At 37.5% G+C, this 23,547-nt stretch overlaps 3 protein-coding genes across 3 annotated transcripts; 2 read left to right on the forward strand and 1 right to left on the reverse strand.

The window, feature by feature from the left end:
* Window positions 1-1,779: 1,779 nt before the first annotated feature.
* LOC128615165 (potassium voltage-gated channel subfamily A member 10) lies at window positions 1,780-4,346 on the forward strand. The gene has a single exon (XM_053637021.1). The coding sequence runs from the start codon at window positions 2,337-2,339 to the stop codon at window positions 4,005-4,007; it is 1,671 nt and encodes a 556-aa protein (XP_053492996.1). The 5' UTR covers window positions 1,780-2,336; the 3' UTR covers window positions 4,008-4,346.
* A 6,560-nt stretch (window positions 4,347-10,906) lies between these two features.
* Window positions 10,907-15,311, forward strand: LOC128614740 (uncharacterized). Its single transcript, XM_053636327.1, has 6 exons — window positions 10,907-11,957; window positions 12,253-13,333; window positions 13,859-14,008; window positions 14,102-14,172; window positions 14,285-14,614; window positions 14,816-15,311. The coding sequence occupies exons 2-5, from the start codon at window positions 12,265-12,267 to the stop codon at window positions 14,609-14,611; spliced, it is 1,617 nt and encodes a 538-aa protein (XP_053492302.1). The 5' UTR covers window positions 10,907-11,957; window positions 12,253-12,264; the 3' UTR covers window positions 14,612-14,614; window positions 14,816-15,311.
* A 4,448-nt stretch (window positions 15,312-19,759) lies between these two features.
* On the reverse strand, window positions 19,760-22,541 carry rplp2 (ribosomal protein, large P2). Its single transcript, XM_053636591.1, has 5 exons — window positions 22,444-22,541; window positions 20,500-20,623; window positions 20,283-20,331; window positions 20,017-20,115; window positions 19,760-19,899 (listed from the first exon to the last, which is right to left on the reverse strand). The coding sequence occupies exons 2-5, from the start codon at window positions 20,620-20,622 to the stop codon at window positions 19,823-19,825; spliced, it is 348 nt and encodes a 115-aa protein (XP_053492566.1). The 5' UTR covers window position 20,623; window positions 22,444-22,541; the 3' UTR covers window positions 19,760-19,822.
* Window positions 22,542-23,547: the final 1,006 nt, after the last annotated feature.

Raw genomic sequence — 23,547 nt, forward strand, 5'->3', positions numbered from 1 at the left:
CTATTTCAAACTTTTTTAAATTGTAACATATAAATTTGAGTTTAAATGTTACATGGTAGGATTTAACATCCTGCAAGTCTTTGATCATTGCAATGCACACAGATATTGGCAGTCTAAGACAGAAAATCCACAGTTTGGCACCCAAAAAATTTTCACTGGTCAGAGAAGCTGATTGTGCGTAATTTAACACACTCTGACCATACAAGAAAGGTGAAAAACAATCAGTGTCAAAAAGACCAAACATTCAGTAAACATACACTTAGTGGTGGGAATTTTAGTGCACATAAAATGTACTTTTTAATTGTTTTTTATAATAATTACTTATTCTTGATAATTGCAGTTAATATAAAAGGCAAGACTTAATTCCAAATGTCAGCAGTAGCACTGGTTAAGGTTTGTGTTTTTAGCTGTCTGATTTCCCTCTACTGGTCTGAGTGCTGATCATGCAAATAAGCTAAATCATTTTCTTGTATCTTTTCTTTAAGAACGAACTGTTTTGGAGCATGTACAATAAACTGGATTTGAACCATCATCTGACTTTGACATAAATTTTGCCACATAATAGAGGTCACTTTTCTATCATCATTTGCACGTATTCGCTGCTGTCTGTTGTCTTTGGCAAATGTTTAGCATTTGCAAAATTGACTCTGTGCAAGCAAATTTGTTACAAGTTAAGGAACAAATAATTAAGTAATAATTAACTTCCCCAGTTTCCCCATTTTCACTGGCGGCAACTACCTGTAATATAACCAGTGAAAAACAGAATGATCATTTTGAAAAAGTAATTTTAAAAGTTTAACTCATTTTTAACAGTACTTAATGATTCTGGAAGTAAAAGGCTAATTGTTTAATTTCTACCACATTTATCTCATTGAAATTCTTCTCTTTTTTTGCAGGTATCACTATTTACAATAAGACTCATTAGAGCTATTACCTATTTAAAGTTCTTGTTTTTTTTATTATTTACAACATCTGTAATACACCAGGATCTTAAATGTATTTTTCTGATTGCCAAGAGAAGAAATATATAAATGCATGGGTGCTGGAGTCATAAAAACAGTGAAACTTTATTTTATTATTATACATGTTTGTTGTCCTGAATGTTGTATCTGTGAAATCTTACACCAGCAATGAATGGCCATGCTTTATGCTAACAGCAAAACTATTATATATTTTGCTGATATTAAAAGAAAATGCATTGCCACACAAAGCTCCAGTGTCAGTGTAACTCAGTCCTCTGACTACTATAGTGGAAAGGACAGTCCCTGCAGTACACTAATAGGGTCAGTGGAATATCACACAGAGCGAAGGTGAGAGGTGTCAGATGTATTACTGTCCAGTGTTGCCACTTGAGTTGTCATGGTGCCAATTGCTTTTCTCTTTAGCTGCTGTTGGTTTCACGGTGTCAAGTTTAAGAAGGCTAGCTGTTTAAATCCTTTGTTTAGGCTTTGGTTACCTGTCTCCAGTAATCTCCCTGGAAAATAGTTTACTGATAGTTGACTGGAACCTGACATGGTTCTCCACCACATATGTCTTCATATGTCCACTATACTCCAAATGCTCAGTGCCCACTCCTGGAAAAATTTCAACTTACACTAGACATAACTGTGAAGCCTGATTTATTTCACATGTCTTTGACTGTTCTCTCTCTTTTTGCTTTTCTTACTCTGTGTATACTCATGAGGCTTATTTGAATGCATTATTTATGAATGTTGAAGAGTTTTCAAGGAGAGGGCAAACCGAATAAGCTAAGCTGTACAGAATAAAGTCCAACAAAAATCAATTTGAAGCCTGGAAAAGGAACTGTACAAAAGATGAAAGGAACTTGAGCATTGGAAGCTCAGTGATTAAAACGTTGGACTACTGATGGGAAGGTTGTGAGTTCAAATCCCAGCACTGGCAAGCTACCACTGCTAGGACCTCGAGAAAGGCCCTGAACCCTCAACTGCTCAGTTGTATTAAAAAAAAGAGAGATGAATGTAAGTCGCTCTGGATAAGGGTGTCTTTAAATTCTATCCTATGGGAATTCCTATATTTTCTCAGTATACAGAGTCTGGTTAATCTGACTAAGGATGCTCAGCTGAATTCGACTATGAAGTCCAATTTCGGGCAATGACATCTGTTCTGTATTCTTTGTCTGTGTCTACAGATCAGGTGATGGTGTCTTGGGATTTGTCTCCCTGCTGCAGAACGAGTTAGGACAAGTCTGGATCCTCCTCTAGCTTGCTGCACTCTGCAGTGTACATAGAGCAGGGTGGCCTGTGCCCGTGGTTTCCACTCAGCAGTTCATCCTGGGTTAAGCAGCTCAGGTGTGCCCCAGGGAGGGCAGAGAGGCCATGGAGGTTCCTCTGGTAAACTTTGAGAACCTGGAAGATATCGGAATTAACCTGGGAGACCCAAGTGACTCAGGATATCCAGCTTCACCCACTTCAGAGACACCAGAGCAGAACCAGCTGACCCATGGTCTGGATTCACCGACGCATTCACCGCAAAGACATAGGAGGCCAGGAAACACAACAACCTCTCCCACAACACTCACTAAGAAAGGGACCTCAAGTTGCAACAGTCTCATCTCTAACTGGAAGGTACTTATGAACAGTGAAGGCAGTCCCTGTGAGGCTCTCCTAGGCAAGGTGGCTAAAGACTATTGTGATGACTTGTTTGCAGAAAAGCAGAACCTTGAAGAAGGTGACCAAAGGGTAGTCATCAATGTCTCAGGAATGATGTATGAGACAACACTTAAAACTCTGAACCAGTTCCCTGATACTCTCCTTGGGGATCCTAAGAAGAGGATTGACTATTTTGACCCCATGAAGAATGAGTATTTTTTTGACCGCAATCGTCCAAGCTTTGATGGAATCCTGTACTTCTATCAGTCCGGTGGTAAGATCCGCAGACCAGCAAATGTACCACTGGATGTTTTTGCTGATGAGATTGTCTTCTACAGGCTGGGCCATGAAGTGATGGAGCAGTTTAGGCAGGATGAAGGTTTCATCAAAGATCCTGAACCTCAGTTGCCGAAAAGCGAGCTTCACCGTCAGTTCTGGCTCTTATTTGAGTACCCAGAGAGTTCTAGTGCCGCCAGATCTGTGGCTGTAGTGTCTGTTCTTGTCATTACTATCTCCATTTGTATCTTTTGTCTAGAGACTCTCCCAGAATTCCGCGATGACCATGAATTCCCCCATAAAGTTGTTAACTTAACCCATGATGCTAACAGAACACTTCTGTCCCCAAGCCCTCCTCCCAAAAGCCTGGAATCTACCTTTACAGATCCCTTCTTTATGGTAGAAACTATATGTATAATTTGGTTCTGCTTTGAGCTAGGAGTGCGCTTTGTTGTGTGCCCTAGCAAGAGTGAGTTTTTCGGCAACATCATGAATGTGATTGATATTGTTTCCATCATGCCGTACTTCATCACTGTAATCACAGAGCTCATGGCCACTCATGACTCAGCGGCTAATCAGAACATGTCTCTGGCCACTTTACGTGTCATCAGACTTGTGAGAGTATTCAGGATCTTCAAACTCTCCCGTCATTCCAAGGGGCTGCAGATTCTGGGACAAACCCTAAAGGCCAGTATGAGGGAGCTTGGATTGCTCATCTTTTTCCTCTTCATTGGAGTCATCCTTTTCTCCAGTGCCATTTATTTTGCTGAGGTTGATGAACCTGAAACACAATTTGTGAGCATCCCAGAGGGGTTCTGGTGGGCTGTGGTCACCATGACAACAGTTGGCTATGGTGACATGTGCCCAATAACCTTGGGGGGTAAGATGGTGGGAATCCTCTGTGCCATCGCTGGAGTGCTGACAATTGCTCTGCCTGTTCCTGTCATTGTTTCTAACTTCAACTATTTCTACCATCGTGAAACAGAGCAGGCAGAGAAGCGTGTGATGGATGCAGCTGCAGAGGCTGCTGCAAATCAGAATACTGATGAGAAATATGATAGTAACTATTCTCTGGACAAAAGCAATGGGAACTGGCAGACTGAAAAAAATGGCATTCCTTGAAAAATGTTGTGCTGCTAAAACCAGCTTTAATAGCGATAAAATGACTGAACAACAATGTACTTAGAAAATATAATTTTGGATTAACTATTATGTACTTAATGCAACATATAAATGAACAGTACTTTTGTTGTAAGTGCGGTCATATCAAGAAACTTAGGAAATGATGTAGAGCAGGCTAACGGCTGCTGAAAACACCTCAGAACCATGGCTGTGCTTTTCCCTACAACCTCTTCAGTCAATCTGCCTAGTAAAGTGCCAGTGGGGCAATTACAAAGGCTGATTAAGGACATTTACCCTTTAATGCATTCAAAGCAGCTTATCAGCAGTAGAGAGTAATTAGCACTGAACAAAAAAAGAGTCAAAAATGTAAAGCTGCTTACTAAAATTGCTTCTAAGGAATCTGACTGCACTGAGGACAAAACAGGCTACTAAATTATTAGAAATTGGTGGCCTGTTTTTTTTCCCCCAGAGCCTTTAAAGTGATGATTTTTGCACTCTTTGCCTGCTCTCACAGCTGCACTTTGCTGAACGCATTCATGCTGATATAACCTTTGGTACTGCTGCTTGTAGAAAAGGCTTACACCAAACTATCATCCATCTTTCAATGTCTCGATTTGGTTTCTTACTATAGATTGTTATACTGTACTATTTTTGGATGACCCACACTGTCATGGTAGCAGCTGCTATTTGTCCCACATTTATCCAGGAGTTGCTATTCATAACAAGACACATCTAAAATTAGGAGTCTGGTCTTTAGCCTGGAATGAAAAAATTCACATTACAGCAAAGTATCACATCATTTTGATTACATAGTTTTAATTGGGCATGCATCTAGCTAAAGGATGTCTCTAGTTTTTGAGATGTCTCTACTTTTTACAGTAGAGTTACTGCTGGTTTGTGTAAGCCATATAACAATATGTAGTATTTAGTGTAGACTCAAGCGCTATCATTTCATCTACTGTATACACATAGGGTTTGATAGTTATTGAAAATCTCTGCCATTGCAGTACACAGCAATTAGTTGATGGCTTCTTTAGTTCCCAAATATGCACTCAGAAAAGTACAGGCCATATGGTGCACACCATGCATGAGGTGATCTCTGTTATAGGCTTATAGAACTACCTCTTGGTTAGAACATGGAAAAACTCTATCTAAAAGATGTTTCTTTAGAAGGCTTTTAGGTGAAAGTGTAGCATCTGTTAACTGTAACCTTAGCTTAACTGAGTTGATTAGTCAGTGTTGAGACAGAGAGCATGACAATACTGTGCATGATGTAAAACATACTGTTAAAAAACCAACAACAACCAAAGCAACAGAAGCAGAACTGTACTTTTTATCATGTGTTAACCTAAATGATTACTTCTAAGCATTTTAGCATTTCATAGTGCATTACTACACTCAATAATTAAATTATTATTTATATCTAACACATAAGCACACCAGTCAATACCTCTCATGCATATTGGTTCCCAGACTTGTCTTTTTTACAATCTCACATATAAATTATCCTCATAATTTGTGGTCCAACATATTAGGCTGTCTATTTACTCACTTTCATTAACCACTTCATCCTGGTTAGAGTCAGGAGCCTATCCTGGGAACACTGGGTGCAAGACAGGAATACAACCTGGATGGGACACCAGTCCATCTCTGGAGACCATACACATACACATACACACACACTCTCACACACACACATACACATATACATATACACACATACACACACACACACACACACACACACACACACATATACATACATACACACACATACACATACGCACACACACACACTCTCACACACACACATACATACACACGCATACATACATACACATACACACACATACACATACACACACATACACACACACACACACATACACACACACACACACACATACATACACATACATACACACACACACACTTCGCGTTCAATAAAACATAAAACATTTGACTGCAGTTAAAGAGTAATTTTAAAAACAACTTTCTGACATACTTTGCAGTAACTAAATGTTTTAAATGTTTTTTTTTGTCATTACACTCATTTTTGATTAATGAGAGATATTTTATAAATATCTCACAGCTGTTCATTTTAAATAGCATTTTTGAAACCATATTGTAGCACTTATATACGTACATTACAGCAATACTATGCTGCACTTACATGGGAAGTAAATTTCCACAAATAATTGGCAACTAGCCCGAAACACCAATAGCAGATAAAAATAAGTACACTTCATAAAATCTAAATTAAAAAAAAAAAGTTTGGCTTTTTTTTAATGGTTTTCCGTACCATTATATAAAAATGCAAAGCCAATCACATGTTTATTTAGTATTATCTCAATATTCGGTGTAAAGTTTGCACGCTGACTTGGTGTCTTGTTTAACAATTTATACTCCATTGCGTCAATGGTAAATGCTATGGCCAAACATACTGCATGCATAGCATATATTAGAATATTACATATTCATAAATGCCCTAAGACCATAAGAAGGCTCTTGGAATGCTTACAATCCATTGACAGAGGTGATGCTAGCAACAGTTTATGGCCTTGAATTAATAATAGATTTTAGCATTTCATTAATGGGTGCATGTTTAAAATTGATCATAGAAACATTATATTTTAATCATGATATGAGTGCCTTTTATTAAACACAAATGGAATCAAATGAAAAATATATTATTTTCTTCTATCCTTTTACAAATGATCTATACATTGCCTGCCTGGTGCACGGTTTATGCAGTAATAATGTTATAAAAGTGTAGATGACACTTACTTCATATCAAAACTCATGTACAATTATTGATTGTTTAGAGGTTTCCCTTCAACTATGGCCTCATCAATTCCTTTTCAAGCATTCTGGAGAAAATACATTAGTGTTTGTTGAAAGCATTCACTAGTCTTCCATCCCCAAACATACAATATTAACCACAAACACTGAAATTATAAGTTGGGGTCTATTAGGAGAGAGACTGTTGTTTTGACCAGGTGTGTGAATTTTGAGAAAGCATTAATCTTTAAGTACACATAGTATCTCTGCTGTGTATGTAAAGTAATCTCAAAGAGTTAAGTGTCAGAGTTGGCCATAGCTGCTCCGGGGTAATAGTAAAAAAGAAAGGCTCCTCTGTGGACAGAATACCTGAACCAACATCAGTGGGGGAAAACACATTTTTTTTTAAATCTTTACACAAAAGACATTTCCTAGCTTGTAAAATCTAAGTCATACTTTTCTTATTTCTGAGTGACTTTCTTACTGAGTTCAGCTAAATTCTCCCTTCTCTCACTGGCTTAAATTATCACAGAGAGAGTGAAAAAGAAAACCTTCGTCCAAACTTAGCCAGCAGCTGACATTGCAGTTTTTCCTTCCTGAACCCAGTTTTAATTCAGGTGAAGTGTTTGCCTCTCCCAAAACCTCCAGCCACTGAGACTGAGTGACTTTGCTGAGTCAGAACATTTGATCCACGTTTTGCATTACATTTATGACAGCCCTAATGACCTTCAGATGTGACTTTGAAACAATAGGAAAATTCTATAATACTATAATTAGCATAATTCACCATTGTGGTTTGCCTTGAGCACAGAATTAATGCACCCATCACTGTTCTAAGACAACGAACCATTTTATTACATTACATTAAGTTAGAGTTGCTCATTATAAGGAGCATGAGTCAGTTTGACATTTAGTCATGAGGAATGTGTTACCTGGAGGTGAAAGTGCAGCACAGGTAATAAAATATTGAGCATTGAGACAGCAATGCAACCCAATAGTATGCATATGTTTTGTAAGAGAACGCTGTTGGAGTATTCTGGTTATGTAAGATGACTGGTAAGGATTGAGTGACAGACATTGGAGTAGTGTTATTTCTGCAGAACAGTATATTTGGTGGTTGTATGATTGTTATAGATCATTAAAAAAACCAGTTCAAAAGCCACATTTTTGCAATGTACTTCTTTTTGAAAATGATGTCAAATGAACTCGGAGTGTAAATGATTATTGTTTCCATATAACAAATAAATGACTTGAAAATGAGTGTATGTGACTGTACGAGATCAAATGGCCCTGTGGTGGCCCCTGAGCTGATCCTTTGGCTGTCTGCCTGCTGAAAACTGTGTGCTAAGTTTTATCTCTAGAACCTGACACTGAGCTGATAGCCCCTGTTAAGACTAATTAGGAAAGTGGAGAAAAGAGAAAAAAACACAAGTGCGCGTAGTCAGTTTAATACACTACAGCCATGGTCTGTCTCATATACTTAACTGGTCAGGTGTGTCATGAGGTCAGCCACAGAATGAAGACAGACGTGACCATCAACAATTAATGGCCAGCCATTTTGTTCTAGCCTTGCAGTGTGTAGAATGGCCAGATCTTTCTAGTTCTGTAGCTGGAACACCTTACTCTCCTGCTAGGGCTGGGGAAAGACTGATTACATCTACAAGAGCCAGAAAGTGAAAGATACTGACCCTTATAACCTGAGCGTGCTGCAATTTGTCCCTTCACGCAATCCTGATTACTAAGGTAACTGAAGTGTGCATATTCACTGTCCCCTAATTAAACAACCACTTATAATAAATAACCATTACTAATACTAAGACCAAAAGGTTTCTCCTCCGGACACACAAACCATATGTGATGAAGCTGCCGTGCGAACAGTATTGCCTTGTGATGCCAGTGTAATGATTTGCATGTGACATCTACCTGAACTCTGAAGTCAGTGTGTGTGCCTGTGGGCGTTTGAAGGGTGGCCTTCCATCTGTTCTGTTAGCTACAGACCTCCTGACTACCTCTCCTCTCCCTAACTCTCTCTATTCAAATGTTTTTGCTAGACTTTTTCTGAAATTAATAGACAGTAAAAACAACAAGCCTCTTTTCTTATAAAAACCAAACCTACATATTACTAGATCAACACATTATCAATAGACCAACTTCATATACCTTTTTTGTACTTTTTTGAACTCTTCACACACCTTAGTAAGTTTTATTTAAGAAAAAAACATTAGAATGTAGTAAGTGGATAAAGATTCTTGTAAGTACACCTAGTTTGCAGAAATGAGAAACAGGAAGAAAAATAAGGTTCTTATAAGCATTGCTTCATGTTGCTTCACTTAGTAGTTTCCCCTTTCGCTCTCGTCACTCTTTCCCACACCTAGTTTTGTTACACCCAGTTTGTTAATTATTTAGCTGGCGTTTTGGTCTTGCTCAATAATTCAAAATAGTCCCAGACTGATCTAGTGACTTAGTTTCTATTACTAGTCATTATACCTTAGAGAGACTGTGATGTATCCAGTCACATCTTGAAACTGTTGTCATTTTGGGAAAATATATTAAAATGCATTGTTTAAAATGATTATAAACACAAAGAACACAAGTGAAACAGAAAACCTGGTAATAACACCTATGAGTCACAAACATGGCTGAGAAATTATACAATTTGTCTAATCAGTGCACTGTTTGCAAAAACCCCTGAGCTGTATATTGCATTCAAGGAGGTCTGGGGAATTCCATGACTCATTAAACTACTGCTACCAGTTTATGCACGAGATGGATGAGATAAGACACCACCTATGCTGTAGCCTTTTCCCTGCCAGACTATATCATTCATTCACCATTCGGCAACACTGGGTGTGAAGTGGGAATACACCTTTGATGGGATGCTACTCCATCACATAGCACGTTTCACACACATTCACACACTCATTCACAAATAGGAGCAATTTAGTATAGCCAATCCACTACCATCTTGTTTTGGGGAGGAGGGAGGAAACCAGAGAATTCAGAGGAAACCCATGCAGACATAGTGAAACCCCACACAGACAGAAACTTCAGCTCAGAATGGACCCTGGAGCTGTGAAGTGGCACTACTGTGCTGCCCTACAGTGTGTATTTGTACAGTATACAGAAAATGGGCTATTTCAATCAATACATTTTTATTATTTTAATGTGATTAGTATACCCAAGCACAGCGCTAGTCAGTCAACAAGACAAGGAGTTTTAAATAGTACCATTTATGGATGTTTGATGTTTACATTACTGTATCTACAATTATTTTACAATGTGAATCAAAAATAGTATTTCGTTCCTTACAGGACTCTGAATTCCAGCTGGTGATAATGAAGACAGCTGACATTCTGGTCTCTCCCTGTAATATGCAATTCCTAAACTCGGAAGTCAATTTGTTTCGGCTATCAATCTGTCTGAAGTGCTGTCACACGGACACTACTGCTGTTGGAAATGTTGAGTAAACGCAGTGACTCAGGCGTCTGTCAATTACTTTAGATGTCCTTTGAGCGGCCCCTAGTGGCCACGCTAGAACACTGTTAACTGTACATTTAATTTCAGTTATAGTTGTCAAGTGTAGGATCTAGGGTCTATACAGTATATACACACTGTGTGCATCTAAATCAGATGAATAATGTTTTATATTTGTTAGAAATCATAAAGCTTGTTATAATTATGGCTCCATACATACATACATACATAAAGAATATTTTTTTCTACTTTCCTTTAGCAGACAGCTGCAAGTAAAATTGTGATGACTTTTGAAAATGACATTTTGACAATATAGAGCAGGAGAACCATAATTAAGAGAGATAGAGGTCAGCTGTTACTCATGTAATGACTCTAAATGGTGTTAAACTGCTCTAACAAAACTCCCTGCCTCACAGGCAGCAAATAAGGACAACATAATGTAGTGTTTAGTGTAATCCCATAGGTCTATACATGTGCTGAGATGTAAAACATCTATTCGGCATTATAAAAAAAATAGGCCTGATTATATTGTTTTCAAATGAATTTCAAATAATATAATTTTAAGCAAGGTTTGAAATAAACATATGTCTATTTCTCAAAGAATTTTATGTATGATTCATCACATGGTGGGTTTACAGATTGCCCAGTCTGCATTTAAGTCAGTGATTTAAAGAGGATACAAAACTATAGATGGAGAGGCTGAAGCTATGTTATTTCTATCTATTGTGTTAAGTGCCTTACCATGTACAGCATGGCCGATAAGTGGAAACCTAAGAAGTTCATCAAGATCCTATGGAGTAGGCATGTAATCTAACCCAGTAGACCTGCATTTGGCCGCCTACACTCCTGTTCCAACATGGATCAAGTGCACAAACCTATTAATTTGTTATTTCCTTCAGAAACACACTCTTGTTAAAAATAGAGAGCTCTTTAAAAGGTCCTTAGCTAAAAAAGGCTTCTTTCTGTGTAAAAATGTATTACTGTTTCACAAATGACATTATGTAGTCCAGTTGTTTTGTTTAGTGATGATTTTACAGAAATTGTTTTGATTTATTAATTCTCAGTATTTCTGCAGTTTCAGGGCTTGGAGAGAAGAACCAAATGGAGCCAAAAGACTATTACGCAAACCTAACGTTTAAAAGAAAATCACGAGGTTAGGTTTCAGTTTTGATTTCATCTTAACAAGTGAGCTAGTATGAGACTGGAAGACAGCACTGATCAGATAGGAGACTGACTACTTTTTTCCAATGCTACTTGGATAAGGAGTCAGCTGACAAAATGCGTTCGTCAGAAGTAGAGAAAGAAGTGCAAAAAGACCAAGGCTGTAAACATAACCATAAATGCGCAGCCTATTTACTGGTTTATAGAACCTGCCTCAACCACGAAACAGCTTCCTCTAAAATGCACGCTTACTTCCTCATACGCTGACAGTAATATAGAGTCAACAACAGCAGTAAAAAGTCCCTTATCACCTGACTGGCTTGCTGTTTACCTGGTGCTGTCTACCTAAGCGCGTGTGTTACCTGGCTCTCGCGCCGTGGGATTGGCTGTTAACGCCAAGGGGCTGGAATAATAGGAGATATGCCCTTACTTGTACACGGTGCCGTCCTTAGAACAACCTGCCCATCGCTGACATAAGCTAGGTAATATTATAAACGTTGATGTTATGCGCTGCTAGTGAAGACTGGTGAAAAGGTAAGAACAACCTCAATGTCGACTCTCTTTATAATTAAATTCTTCACCTATACGAACCGAAACTTTCAGTAGAAGTCAATATATACGAGAGAGACGGGTGCACTTGAACGTGTATGTTGCTTCAACAAAATAAGCCCGGATCTGTCGTATGTTAGAATGTGAGAAAACGTTTACTGAAGTGTTGGAAACTGTCCAGCAAGGGCATTCAAATCTTTTCTAAATTCTACTGAATTATGATCAAAATGATTGTGCTTCCAAAAGTAATATGCGCCTATTACTCTTTATTTCTTTTCAGCTAAGATTACATATGGTATCCATGGAGCAGAATGCACAGCCCAGGCCCCAGGTGCTCCAGGTGGGAGCCAAAGACAGCAAACGCCTCCTAGAGGTGTATGTAAAGAGAAGCCTGAGTCTTAATGATGGCTCACACCATCCACCTCGAGTAGAACGGAGACCATGCAAGTGGATCACCGCTGCAGAGCGAGATACAAGAGAGCGTAAACATTCCAGCGATATCTCCCTCCACCTTAAATACCCAGGCTCAGAGAAGGACCTCGGTGAAGACGAGGCATTCTCAGAACCGGAAACAAAGAGAAAGGCCCAGGTAGGATGTGAAACCACTGACAGCAGAAACGATGGATCCCATGCATCTTGTACTTCTGATGGGAAGCACCAGAAGATGTTTGTACATTTTGATAAAGATAATGGTAGACAACCAAATATACCTTCTCTTCATCCTATGCCTTCAGCCTCAGAGGAGACTCTTACTAAAGAGAAAGGATTTTCAGAACCAATAACAGTAAGCGAAACCTCTGAAAAATCTAAACGAGGGAAGAAAAGCTCTCTCACCAGAAAGGATGGCTCTTCTGCATCTCAGAGTTCTGATGGAAAACCCCGGAAATGGTTTTCACCTTTTGATAAAGACAAGCGGGATGGTAGGCTATCTAACATAGCCTTTAAAGTAGAGTTAGAAGACTTCAAGATTGAAGACTCTCTACTGCCTTCTCAACCTCAGATAGAGCATTTAACAGAGGTAAAGAAGACCAAAGAGGGAAAGAAGATTAAGAAGCCTTCAATATGGAAGAGTGTTCTGGGATGGTTCTCCAGAGGGAACGGTGACAAACAGGATGAACAAGATGATGAGGGGAAATCTGAAGAAACACTTCCTACTACGGAACCTGCAAGTCCTCCAATTACCTGCTTGCCCATCTCTACTAGTGATGGCATCATCCTGCGCCACAAGGCCTCTAAGAGAAGACGATCGCAGAGGAGGGTCTCGTTAAAGAGACGCAGCGGAGACATGGGCCTAGATAAGACAAATGCGCGGCCACTTACTTTAGACCTAGCTACTGAAGCCCACAATTCCCAGGTCCAATGTAAGTATACTACGTACATTTTAGGTTATACAATTAAGCAAATTCAAAGACTATTTCAGAAGAGCATTACAGAGTAGCTCCCTGTAAGTCCTTACAGGGAAGAACCTTGTAAAATATTGATGGCAGTTGTAACATTTACATCAGTTATATCAAAACAAATATAACACATCTAAACCCTTAATATACATTCAGATACTTGCATAATTTTTGCCACATTTCCAACTCAGTTTACATAATTAATTGCTAGCTCAAATATTTACATACATACTTGCATTACAAACAACAATGGCAGACACAGGCAAACATACAATTAATATTACATATCGAGTCTTTAATAATATCTCTACAAGTATGCTTAAGAGTAGTCTTCCCATCACTAACACCAAATACATCAACCTGCAGTTTTTTTAATGAAGTGATTCACAATATATGTTGTCCATCATAACAGTATTTACCTATTGTGCAAATTTCCTGTTTCAAATTCCCAATGACATTTGGAAATTTCCCTTTTATTCATTTTTGCAGCAATTGAAGAAGTAGAGGCCACTACTTCCTATTATGAAAAAATGTCAGAAGAGCTGGAGAAGATTGTGAATGAGGTGAAAAACAGTCCCACCGAAGAAAACAAAACGTTCACTGATTCAGTTCAGCCTACAGACACAAATGCCTTATCCAGTGAGTATTGCATAGTCCACAGTTATACTGTGTATGCAAAATATTAAATGACCTGACCTGTAAATCTTACTATTTCTGCCTCTATCCATGCAGGGTCTCAAGAGGAAGTTATTAAAAGAATTATTGATTTGATAAAACAGGAAGGTGATATTATAAATGATAAGGTGAGGGTTTTCTCTCTTATTCTTATTCAAAAATTCTAATGCAAAGAATTAAAGCATGAGTGAACATTTTTTTTAAAGCATGGAAGCAACTTCTTAAATATCTTCCCTACAGCTAAAGGAAAATACTGTCATTAGCTCTTACTTCAACACAATCACCTATGGCTCCTTCCAGCAATTGGCAGACCAGTATGTAAATTCTGAAGTCCTACAACAGTCAACACAGCCACCTGTGGTAGCGCCAGAGCTGGTCAAGTTTGCCTTCACACTTGACTTCACAGCAAGAGTGGCTGGTCTCTCTCGCCACGCTCCTGGACATATCCTCGGCTTTGGGAACCAGTACCTCAAGGAACGTTTTACTTACATGTCCGAGAGTCACCCTCACGTCATAACTACAGAGAAACAGATGCCATTAAAGAAGAGTTCAGACAGGGTGGTCTGAGTGGTGAGTCAAACATTTTCTAAAGTTTATCTTCAAATCAGTTCAGCTCAACTTCAATCATATATATTCTGCTAGCTTTATATATGCACTCAATCGAATATATACATTTATCATTGATTCGTAGTTAGATCAGTAACTAGTAGTAACATGATTAATGGATTAAAGTGACAATAGAAAATGTAATTTTTTTTCTTTCATCATCAGATTTGGAGACCATGCAGAAGGCAAGATATCATAACCCAGCTTCTGAACTTGATAGACCAAAATATTAGATGAAAGCTGCACAGCCTACAGCCAGACTATATGACTGTATATTATTAGAGGGTTTTTTTTGTTAATCAGAAGACTGTCATTGCACAGAATTTGTCTGTTTATGTCAAGTTCAGCATCCATAGAATTCAGCATGTGTAAGAGACAAATGGTTCTGATCAAGCTAATCAGGCTAGAAAATGCACTGAATAGAATACAGTAAAAGTGCCCTACTGTAGACAAGGTCATTTGACCTTTAAGCAATACTGTGACATATGACCTTATGAATAGTTTGTGATTCGTTTTATTTTTAGTAGTATAAAAAAAATCAACTATTTATAATCTATGTTTAATAGAACTTAAGCTCAAGGAGGTGATTTCCTATATGCTGTAAACGTGTATGCAGGCATACACAATGTAATTTAAATGACTACAAATATAAATAAAATATACATTTATTTTTGCAACTTTCTTCTAGAAAATGAGATCATTTCCCAGTGATGAATTCTCTGAATTTGGTTCTTGATATAGAAGCAATTACCTGCATAAGACATTATGCAGATAAATGAAGAATAGTTCAAAGCTAGAAAAAGTGGGGAAACTGATGGCACATGGATTGTATCTGTAAAGTCTGAACAAAAGATCATAACAGAATAAGATTGTTGCTGTTGCTGAATGTCACTGTTGCTGAATGTCACTGTTGCTGAATGTCTGAAAACAGTGAGTCTATGGCTGCTACATAGGTGCTTAGAGGACTTATCTGTTTGACAAGTCTCATCTGGGTCAGAAAGAATTCAAGCAACAACACAAACACAACATATTCCTGACACATTATACCATTCAGCTGAAGCCTGTGGCACAGTCACACTGAACTGTAATTGAGACATTTAAAAAATAATAATAATCCTAGAACATTGAATACACCAATAAATCACATTTATGACCTGAATAAAAGGTTTGGCCCACACACACACACACACACACACACACACACACACTGCATTTACCTGGCTGCAGCCACAGAGTTCAGGGTCCACTACAGGTCTAGTGGCCAGTGTCTGATAGGTCAGAAGGTGTTGATTAATTTTTAACAGCAACTCTGACAGCAGTGCTGGGTTCAAGGCAAATAACTCATTTGTATTAACACATTAGTTGTAATGCATTGTCTACAGAAGTCCAGAAAAGCTATGAGTTATTTTTTTTCTGTACCATTATCTCAAGATCACAGCTTATTTTTCTCATGATAAAGATTACTTCCTGAGTTCACAATGCAGTAGTATACAAGCATTACATTATTGTGGTGAGTGGCATACTGTCATATATTAGTGTTATGGCAATTCTGGTTCACTATAGTGTCCATGACAGCATAGTTACAGATTTATGAGTCACCTTCTCAAGTAACTGACACTAATTTGGAAATTCTCTAGCGCTGACAAACATACAGCTATTTCCTGTTGTGTTAGTCCCTGATGAAAGTAAAAATGGATGTAACATGATGGACAGAATGCATGCCGAATCATGTATCTTGACATCATGAGAAAAATAAGTCAGGATAATGGCACATAAAATTATAAATAACTCATGGCCTTTCTGGACTTCCATAATTATCTTTTCTATATAACAACTAATTTACAGGTACATTTATTGAAGATTCTCACATAATTGCCTTCGAGTGTTGTTTACCAAAGAAAACGTATATAGTTGCTGACAGATGCTGTATAAGAATGTTTCATTTAGTAAGGTCTGGTCTGCTAATTTAATTGGACAAATGGCATTCCAAGAGTGTTGACATTTCATTGTTTGCATCACTCTGTTTGTCTGTGTTTTTTAAATAGAATTCCAATTCTAGCAATAGTTTGTTACATTGAAACCATTACTGCGCTTACTATGGGCTGTCAATCAGTCTGTGCATTGGCATGGTAATACTCAACGCTCCATCAAGCTGTGACATCTTTGGGAACTATTTTCATTGATGGAGCAAAAATAAACAAAATATTTGGTCATTCGGTCTGAAATGTCAGTTACTCAATGTTAATTTCTTGTTTATAGAACTGTTGTTTAAAATAAATATCACAAGCAAGAGTGCTGATGTACTGAATATCAGCGTATGGTGTGTGGTGTGTGGACACCTGACCATCACATATGTGGGCCTTCCCACATGATTTTGGAAGCACACAATTGTCCTGAATACCTTTTATGCTGTAGCATTAAGATTTTGGATCTAAGGGGATCTAAAGGGCCTAGCCCAAACCTGTTCCAGCATGACAGTGTTTTGGAAGCACACAATTGTCCTGAATACCTTTTATGCTGTAGCATTAAGATTTTGGATCTAAGGGGATCTAAAGGGCCTAGCCCAAACCTGTTCCAGCATGACAGTGTCCTAACACAATGTAAGCTCTATAAAGACATGGTTTGCCAGGGGTGGAGTAGAAGAGATGCAATTGTCCTGCACAGAGCCCTCAACCCTACTGACAACTTCTGGGACATTTAACATCCACACGTGATCTCAGTAATATTCTTGTGGCAGAATGGGCAAACCCCCACAGCCACACTTCAAAATCTAGTGGAAAGCCTTGCCAGAAGAGTGGTGTTATAACAGCAAAAAGGCAATCAATTCCAAGCCCCCTGGTACTGGAATGGGATGTTCAACAAGAACGTGTGTGATTCCTCTGGTGTACACATACATTTAACCAATATAGTGTATATTACCTACGCCTTTCCGATGCTCACAGACGTGTTGATGTTCAGTACAACAGCCCTCTTGCTCATGTGATATTGCTTTATTGTGTTAGGAGACTCTAGCGGAGTGCTTCGTAACTGTCTTTGTATAAAGTTTGTATAGTTTTCCAGGACACGGAAATCTTCAAGGCACAAAATTTTGTGTATAACACAAAGCACAATATTGTGCTTTGTGTTTTCTCAGGAACATGACTTATTTGAGTCATCATATCACGCTACCATCGATAATTTCCCATATTACAGCACAGCTAGTCATGACTGTTTATAGGCTACTTGTTCAAGCAGGTCGTCGTGCCGGGACGCTCGCACAGGGTGAAGTTTTCATAACTGCATGTGCCATGAGAGGGCGCTGTGATGTGCATGAAGCACATCAGAATTTACTGAGTTACACCATGAAAATAAGGGCTAGTTCACTACATTAAAAACAAATAGAAAGCAATACGGGCATAACCTTGCTATGAAACGTGTTGGGGTAAATAAACCATGCGTGATCAATATAACCAAAGTCAAGTCTTAACGAAAACATTTTAGAAGTGTTTGAAAACATCACAACTCCTCTGTATTCCACAGTTTGAACGACTTTGGTACAGAAGCACGCTAATGTGACACGTTAATGTTTAAACCCAAAATTACACAAATCACCAAGAGACTGATGCTTTAGTATTTATTTACATCACCTTATCTGTGTCTTTACTGGGAGCCCGACAGAAGGAAAAGAAAGTAAAGTTCCAGGCCATATCACAACCTCATGATTGTAGTTTTCTTTAACCCTCCTATTATGTTGGGGAAAGATTTTAATCCATAATGAGTTAAAATGTCCATAGAAATTCCACAGTTTAAATACACACAAAAACAGCAAAGAAAAACTTAAAACAGTAAACCTTTATTATGGCTTGTCCAAGACAAGCCATAAGAAGGAATATTTGCATATGAGTTCATGACCCTAAATGAGGAAAAGTCAAACAACTTCAAAGAGAAAAAGAGATTAACCAGTATTTCAGCCATCTCACATGTGGAAATGGGGCAAATTGTCCCATAACATAATAGGAGGGTTAAATAAAGCCATTATACAGTAAAGTGGTCATATTTCCACGAAGAACTTGTTCGTGTTGTTTATTTATACTAACTGTTCAGTGAAAGAGTTTATCATCACAGGAGATTTTATTCCCCACTGGACTGAGAAACTGACAGATTGAATATTTTTAAACAGATAGATTTTTTTATTTATTTAACCATTGGGTTTTTCCATCTGTTTCTGGCACGAGCTGTTTTACGGTTTTTAAATGGGCTACACTTTCGGAGCACAAGCTCATTTATAAAATATAGAAAGTACTGGATGCAATGAGGGGAAATGGTTTACATTTTCGTTATATTTATAAGTTATGTTTTTAACGTGGCACTAAAGTAAGATTACGAGAATAAAGTCGTAATATTTTGAGAATAAAGTCAAAATTACACCATGGTAAACTTCTATTTCTCTTTTTTTGTGTTTATTTTCGAATAAATAAAACACAAAAATTACAGTGTATTAAAAATATATTCAGTTGTACTTTTTCTGTCCATTCCAGAGCAAGAAAATACACATTTAGTCATTTTTGTGTGCTTATTTCTTGCAAAATAGAAGAGCGAATCTCGAATCTGCGAAGTTTACCACAGTGTAATTTTGACTTTATTCTCAAAGTATTTCAACTTTATTCTCGTAATCTTGTTTTTTTTTTTTTTTTTTTTTTTTACGTGGCACTAAAACTCAGTCTTTATTAATCCCACGGAAGAAACGTCACAAGGTCTCATCAAAATGTTTCCGGGTACACAGCTGAACATGCCTCTCCACCAACCAATCAGCGTTCCCTCGACACATAATCACCATAGACACGCACAACGCGTCACAACTCAAATACGCATTAATGCAGACCTACAGTACAAAAGCAAAGAAACAGGCTTTATCCCATAACCAATTTAAAAAATGATCAAGTTCATATTTTAAATACGCAAACCATCCGAGTGAACGAGTGTGAATGTTTTTTAGGTGCGAGTTGAACTTCTCATTTCGATAAATAAGGCCTTGTAGAAACAGCAGGCAGTAAGAACCTCTTGGGTATAAATGTACACAAATCTATAAATGTATGGATATATTGAATAGAAATGTAAACCAGTCATTCGTCAAGTTCAAAGGTTTAGACCAATTTTCCATTTTTTATTATTTTTAAAGGAAAACAAGAAAGATTAATCAAATAGGCCAAAGCCCATGTCTTCATCAGACTCTTCAGATTCTTCTTTCTTCTCCTCCTTTTTCTCTTCCGCTAAAGAAAAATAAGTTATTTATTTTAACAAGATTGCACTGCAAAAAAAAGAAAGTTACACTTGCATAATAATGGGAAAGTCTGTAAATCATAAAAGTAGGAAGATTAGTGGCTTACCTGCAGGTGCTGCTGCAGCTGCAGGAGCCCCACCACCAGGAGCAGCAGCAGAGACTGCCACAGCACCACCTGCTGGCACGGAGGCTAACTTGGCGAGGCCTAAAGAAACATGTGCTCATTACTATTTATGGCTCAGAGATATTGGAGCATTCACTTCACACTCTTAATAAGAAACTGCTTCCAAAAAATATATATAAATAATAAAACAAAAATAAAAAATTTTAATAATAATAATAATAATAATAATAATAATAATAGCACCACACCTGCATTCATGACTTCATTGATGTCCTTGCCATTTAATTCACTGATGACCTATTAAGTTAAACAACCATCAATACAAGAGAACCACATTCAAAAAGTAAGTATTCAGAATACAAAGCAGCTTCACAACACACTTCCATTATCACTCAGAACCACATGATTTCAATATGCAAAAAATACTTATAAATGTCTGGAAGGTACAGATTTTTAAAGGGGAACCTTATTGAGACGTTCGTCTTCGGCCTCGATTCCTACACTCCCCAGGATGTTCTTGATATCCTTGGCGGAGGGGCTGGTGTTGCCACCCAGCACAGCCAATAGGTAAGCGGCCACGTAACGCATTCTGGAAAAAATAATTCAGACTTTTCATTACAAACGGGAACAAAAAAGCAGTTGTTTCAAGGACATCTGTTTTAGCTTAAATAAAATTAATATCTTAATCATGACAGCCTCTTAAAACATACTTATACATCATAAATAGCTTTTTTGTTCAGTGCTCTGGCTCAGTGGGCACAATTACACTCTTTTAAACACAAATACAAAACACATCTGATCTTAATGTTGCACAGTTCAGAAAATCTCCAGAAATGCTGATAGCCTAACTGGTCCTTTGTGGTATTAACATTGAAGTTGCTGAATACTGTTTATAAAAATAAATAACCAAATGTTATCTTGACTGCATGTTTATTAAAATACATTTTCTACATTAAATCAGTCCTCAGAAACCTGACACTTTTTTTTTTCACACAATTTTTTTAAAAATAAATAAATAAATAACCCAACGGATGCCCACGGTTTAATTTGGACAGAAGAATATCCATATTGATAATTTCCCCCAAAACAGTTCTGAATTTTTATACTTCTTATAGTACAGCAATTTGGCAATGATGAAAATTTGTTACATTTATTAATGAGCGATTTGCCATGCTTTTTCACCATTTATAGTTACGTTTAAAGTTGTGGAACATTCCTGAAACTAGTTCCTGTTAGAACAGTCCCTTAACCACCTCTACTTTTGCTATTTCTATTTTTTAGTTAAACAAACAAAACAAAAACAAAACAAAAACAAAACGACACTGGAGACTCCTTCCTTAAATGCTGACAGAATCACCAACATTTTCTCTGTTAAATAAATTTATCTGTTTAGTATTAGGTCTGGATTATGTGGAATATTCACTCTACAAGCCCCCGTGGTGTATGAGCGGTTAATATAAAACAAGTAACACATTAGAACAAGCGCATTAACACCAGACATGAACTTTACCACCATGTGTGGAAGAACCTTTAGTCACATTTCCCTAAGCTCTGGAATTCACTTCTCCATCACATCCACAACATTCAAGACTCCTCTCTTCTGCATAGTCTCTGTGATTTGGTTACAGAATACTTAATTATAATGTGTTTTATGCATAATATTTTATATATTGTGTTTTGTATTTCGAATTGACCTTGGGTGTCGTGAAAGGCGCTTTAAAAATTTATTATTATTATTATTATTACTATTATTATTATTAACACACCTGGGGAAACAGTCTGCTATACAGCTGCTGTAACAACCGCTGACCAATCAGAATCGAGAATTATATGGCGACGCTTCGTGGTACAAAACAAGAGCAACTCAGTCCACACAATGTTGTGCTTACCCATTAATTACTTGCTAAAATGTTAATAATTTTGCAATTATTTTAATAATAATAATAATAATAATAGCGCCATTTTAGAAGCGTGCTACTCCTGGCGGTGAAGCTAACCTACTTAGCTCGCTGGCTAACCTCGGCCTGACTATTTAGCTAGGACCTTGTATGGACATTACACAACGCCACGCGGACTACCTTCTAAACTAACGTTAGACAGCTCAAACTAATGATACATATTTACACTGATAGTTGTGAATACTAGATATTTCATTTTAATAATATTAGGGGTTTGTTTCCGAACCAATTAACTGTAATGCTCTGTAAGGCTTAGCAACAAAATGGAGTAGAGCACGGCATGGCTCGAGACGAGCTGTCAACAAGATAACTAACAATGGCAACACGAAGTGGACCATCTTTCTGGAATTAAAAGCAAAAATACGCTGCTTCCGTTGTAATGTGTTAACCTAGTTACTGTTAGTGAATGTATTTAAATAAAAACGAGAGTTGTATGCTAAAAATATCTTACTTTAAGTCTATGAAAGACACGAAACGTTGGACACGCTGCAGTTTCCGGATAGAGAAGAAAGAACACAGAGAAATCCGGTCGGTATGAAGTGGCGTTCAGAAAGCTGATTGGCTCCACGAAGTGTTTCGTCAAGTCCTCAGCTTGTGATTGGTCAGAACATTGTTTGACAAAAAATGATCAAATCCTGTATGTGAGAGCAGTTACCTACTAAACGAAATTATTTTTTTTTTTGCTCTGCATTAAAAAAAAAAAATGTGCATATTACAATATAGCAAACAATGCAAGAGGGAAAAAATTTAAAATATAGGGAAAAATCAACTAAAAAAACCTATAGGGGTATCACATAAATGAAGAGAGAAGAAGCGGGATTAAGATAATTTAATGTATTATACTATTTAAGGCAATCTACATTTGTCTTGGCTTCATTTCTGTCAATTCATGTAGGCCTGTATATTGATCAAGTTCTGAATAATGGTCAAGATTTAATAAAGCTTTGAACTGTAATAAATAAATAAATAAATAGATAGATAGATAAAGACAGGACAGGATTTATTTACTGGTCAGATAAGTGAGTCAAAACTTGTTTCTAAGCCCTTACAGCTGAATTCATGTGTTATCATTTATGGGGGTGTGGTCACCATCAAACTTAGTGTAAAAATAAAAGACATGCTTTATGGGTTTTTTAAATAATGTTATAATATTGTCATGACAAATTTTATTCTATGTATTTATGTATAATAATTATAATAACTACTATAACAGAAGAAGCATAAAGTTACATAAATGTACATCCATCAATTTATCCTACACAGGGTTGTGGTGAGCCTGGAGCCTATCCCAGGGGACTTGGGTGCACCCTGGATGGGTGCCAACTCATTGCAGGCTACAAACACACACGCTGACAATATGGACAATTTGGTAATGTCAATCAGCCTACAACACATGTCTTTGGACATCTGGGGGAAGAAACTAGGGTGGAGGTGGGATTCAAACACCCAACCCTGGCGGTGCAAGGCAAACACTCTAACCACTAAACCACCATGCCCTGCCATAAATATTCATAATTTAATAATTGATAAGATAATCCAAATTACCAAAAAATGT

This window comes from Ictalurus furcatus, chromosome 11 (assembly GCF_023375685.1).
Source record: "Ictalurus furcatus strain D&B chromosome 11, Billie_1.0, whole genome shotgun sequence".
NCBI classification, from domain to species: domain Eukaryota; kingdom Metazoa; phylum Chordata; class Actinopteri; order Siluriformes; family Ictaluridae; genus Ictalurus; species Ictalurus furcatus.

Excerpts from the sequence above, each read along its gene's own strand:
- rplp2 (XM_053636591.1), bottom strand. The coding sequence starts at position 20,622 with ATGCGTTACGTGGCCGCTTACCTATTGGCTGTGCTGGGTGGCAACACC. Across the intron at positions 20,116-20,282 it reads CAATGAAGTCATGAATGCAG|GCCTCGCCAAGTTAGCCTCC; the intron begins GTGTGGTGCTAT and ends ATGTTTCTTTAG. Across the intron at positions 19,900-20,016 it reads AGCTGCAGCAGCACCTGCAG|CGGAAGAGAAAAAGGAGGAG; the intron begins GTAAGCCACTAA and ends ATTTTTCTTTAG.
- LOC128614740 (XM_053636327.1), top strand. The coding sequence starts at position 12,265 with ATGGTATCCATGGAGCAGAATGCACAGCCCAGGCCCCAGGTGCTCCAG. Across the intron at positions 14,009-14,101 it reads AGACACAAATGCCTTATCCA|GGTCTCAAGAGGAAGTTATT; the intron begins GTGAGTATTGCA and ends CTATCCATGCAG. Across the intron at positions 14,173-14,284 it reads GTGATATTATAAATGATAAG|CTAAAGGAAAATACTGTCAT; the intron begins GTGAGGGTTTTC and ends TCTTCCCTACAG.
- LOC128615165 (XM_053637021.1), top strand. The coding sequence starts at position 2,337 with ATGGAGGTTCCTCTGGTAAACTTTGAGAACCTGGAAGATATCGGAATT.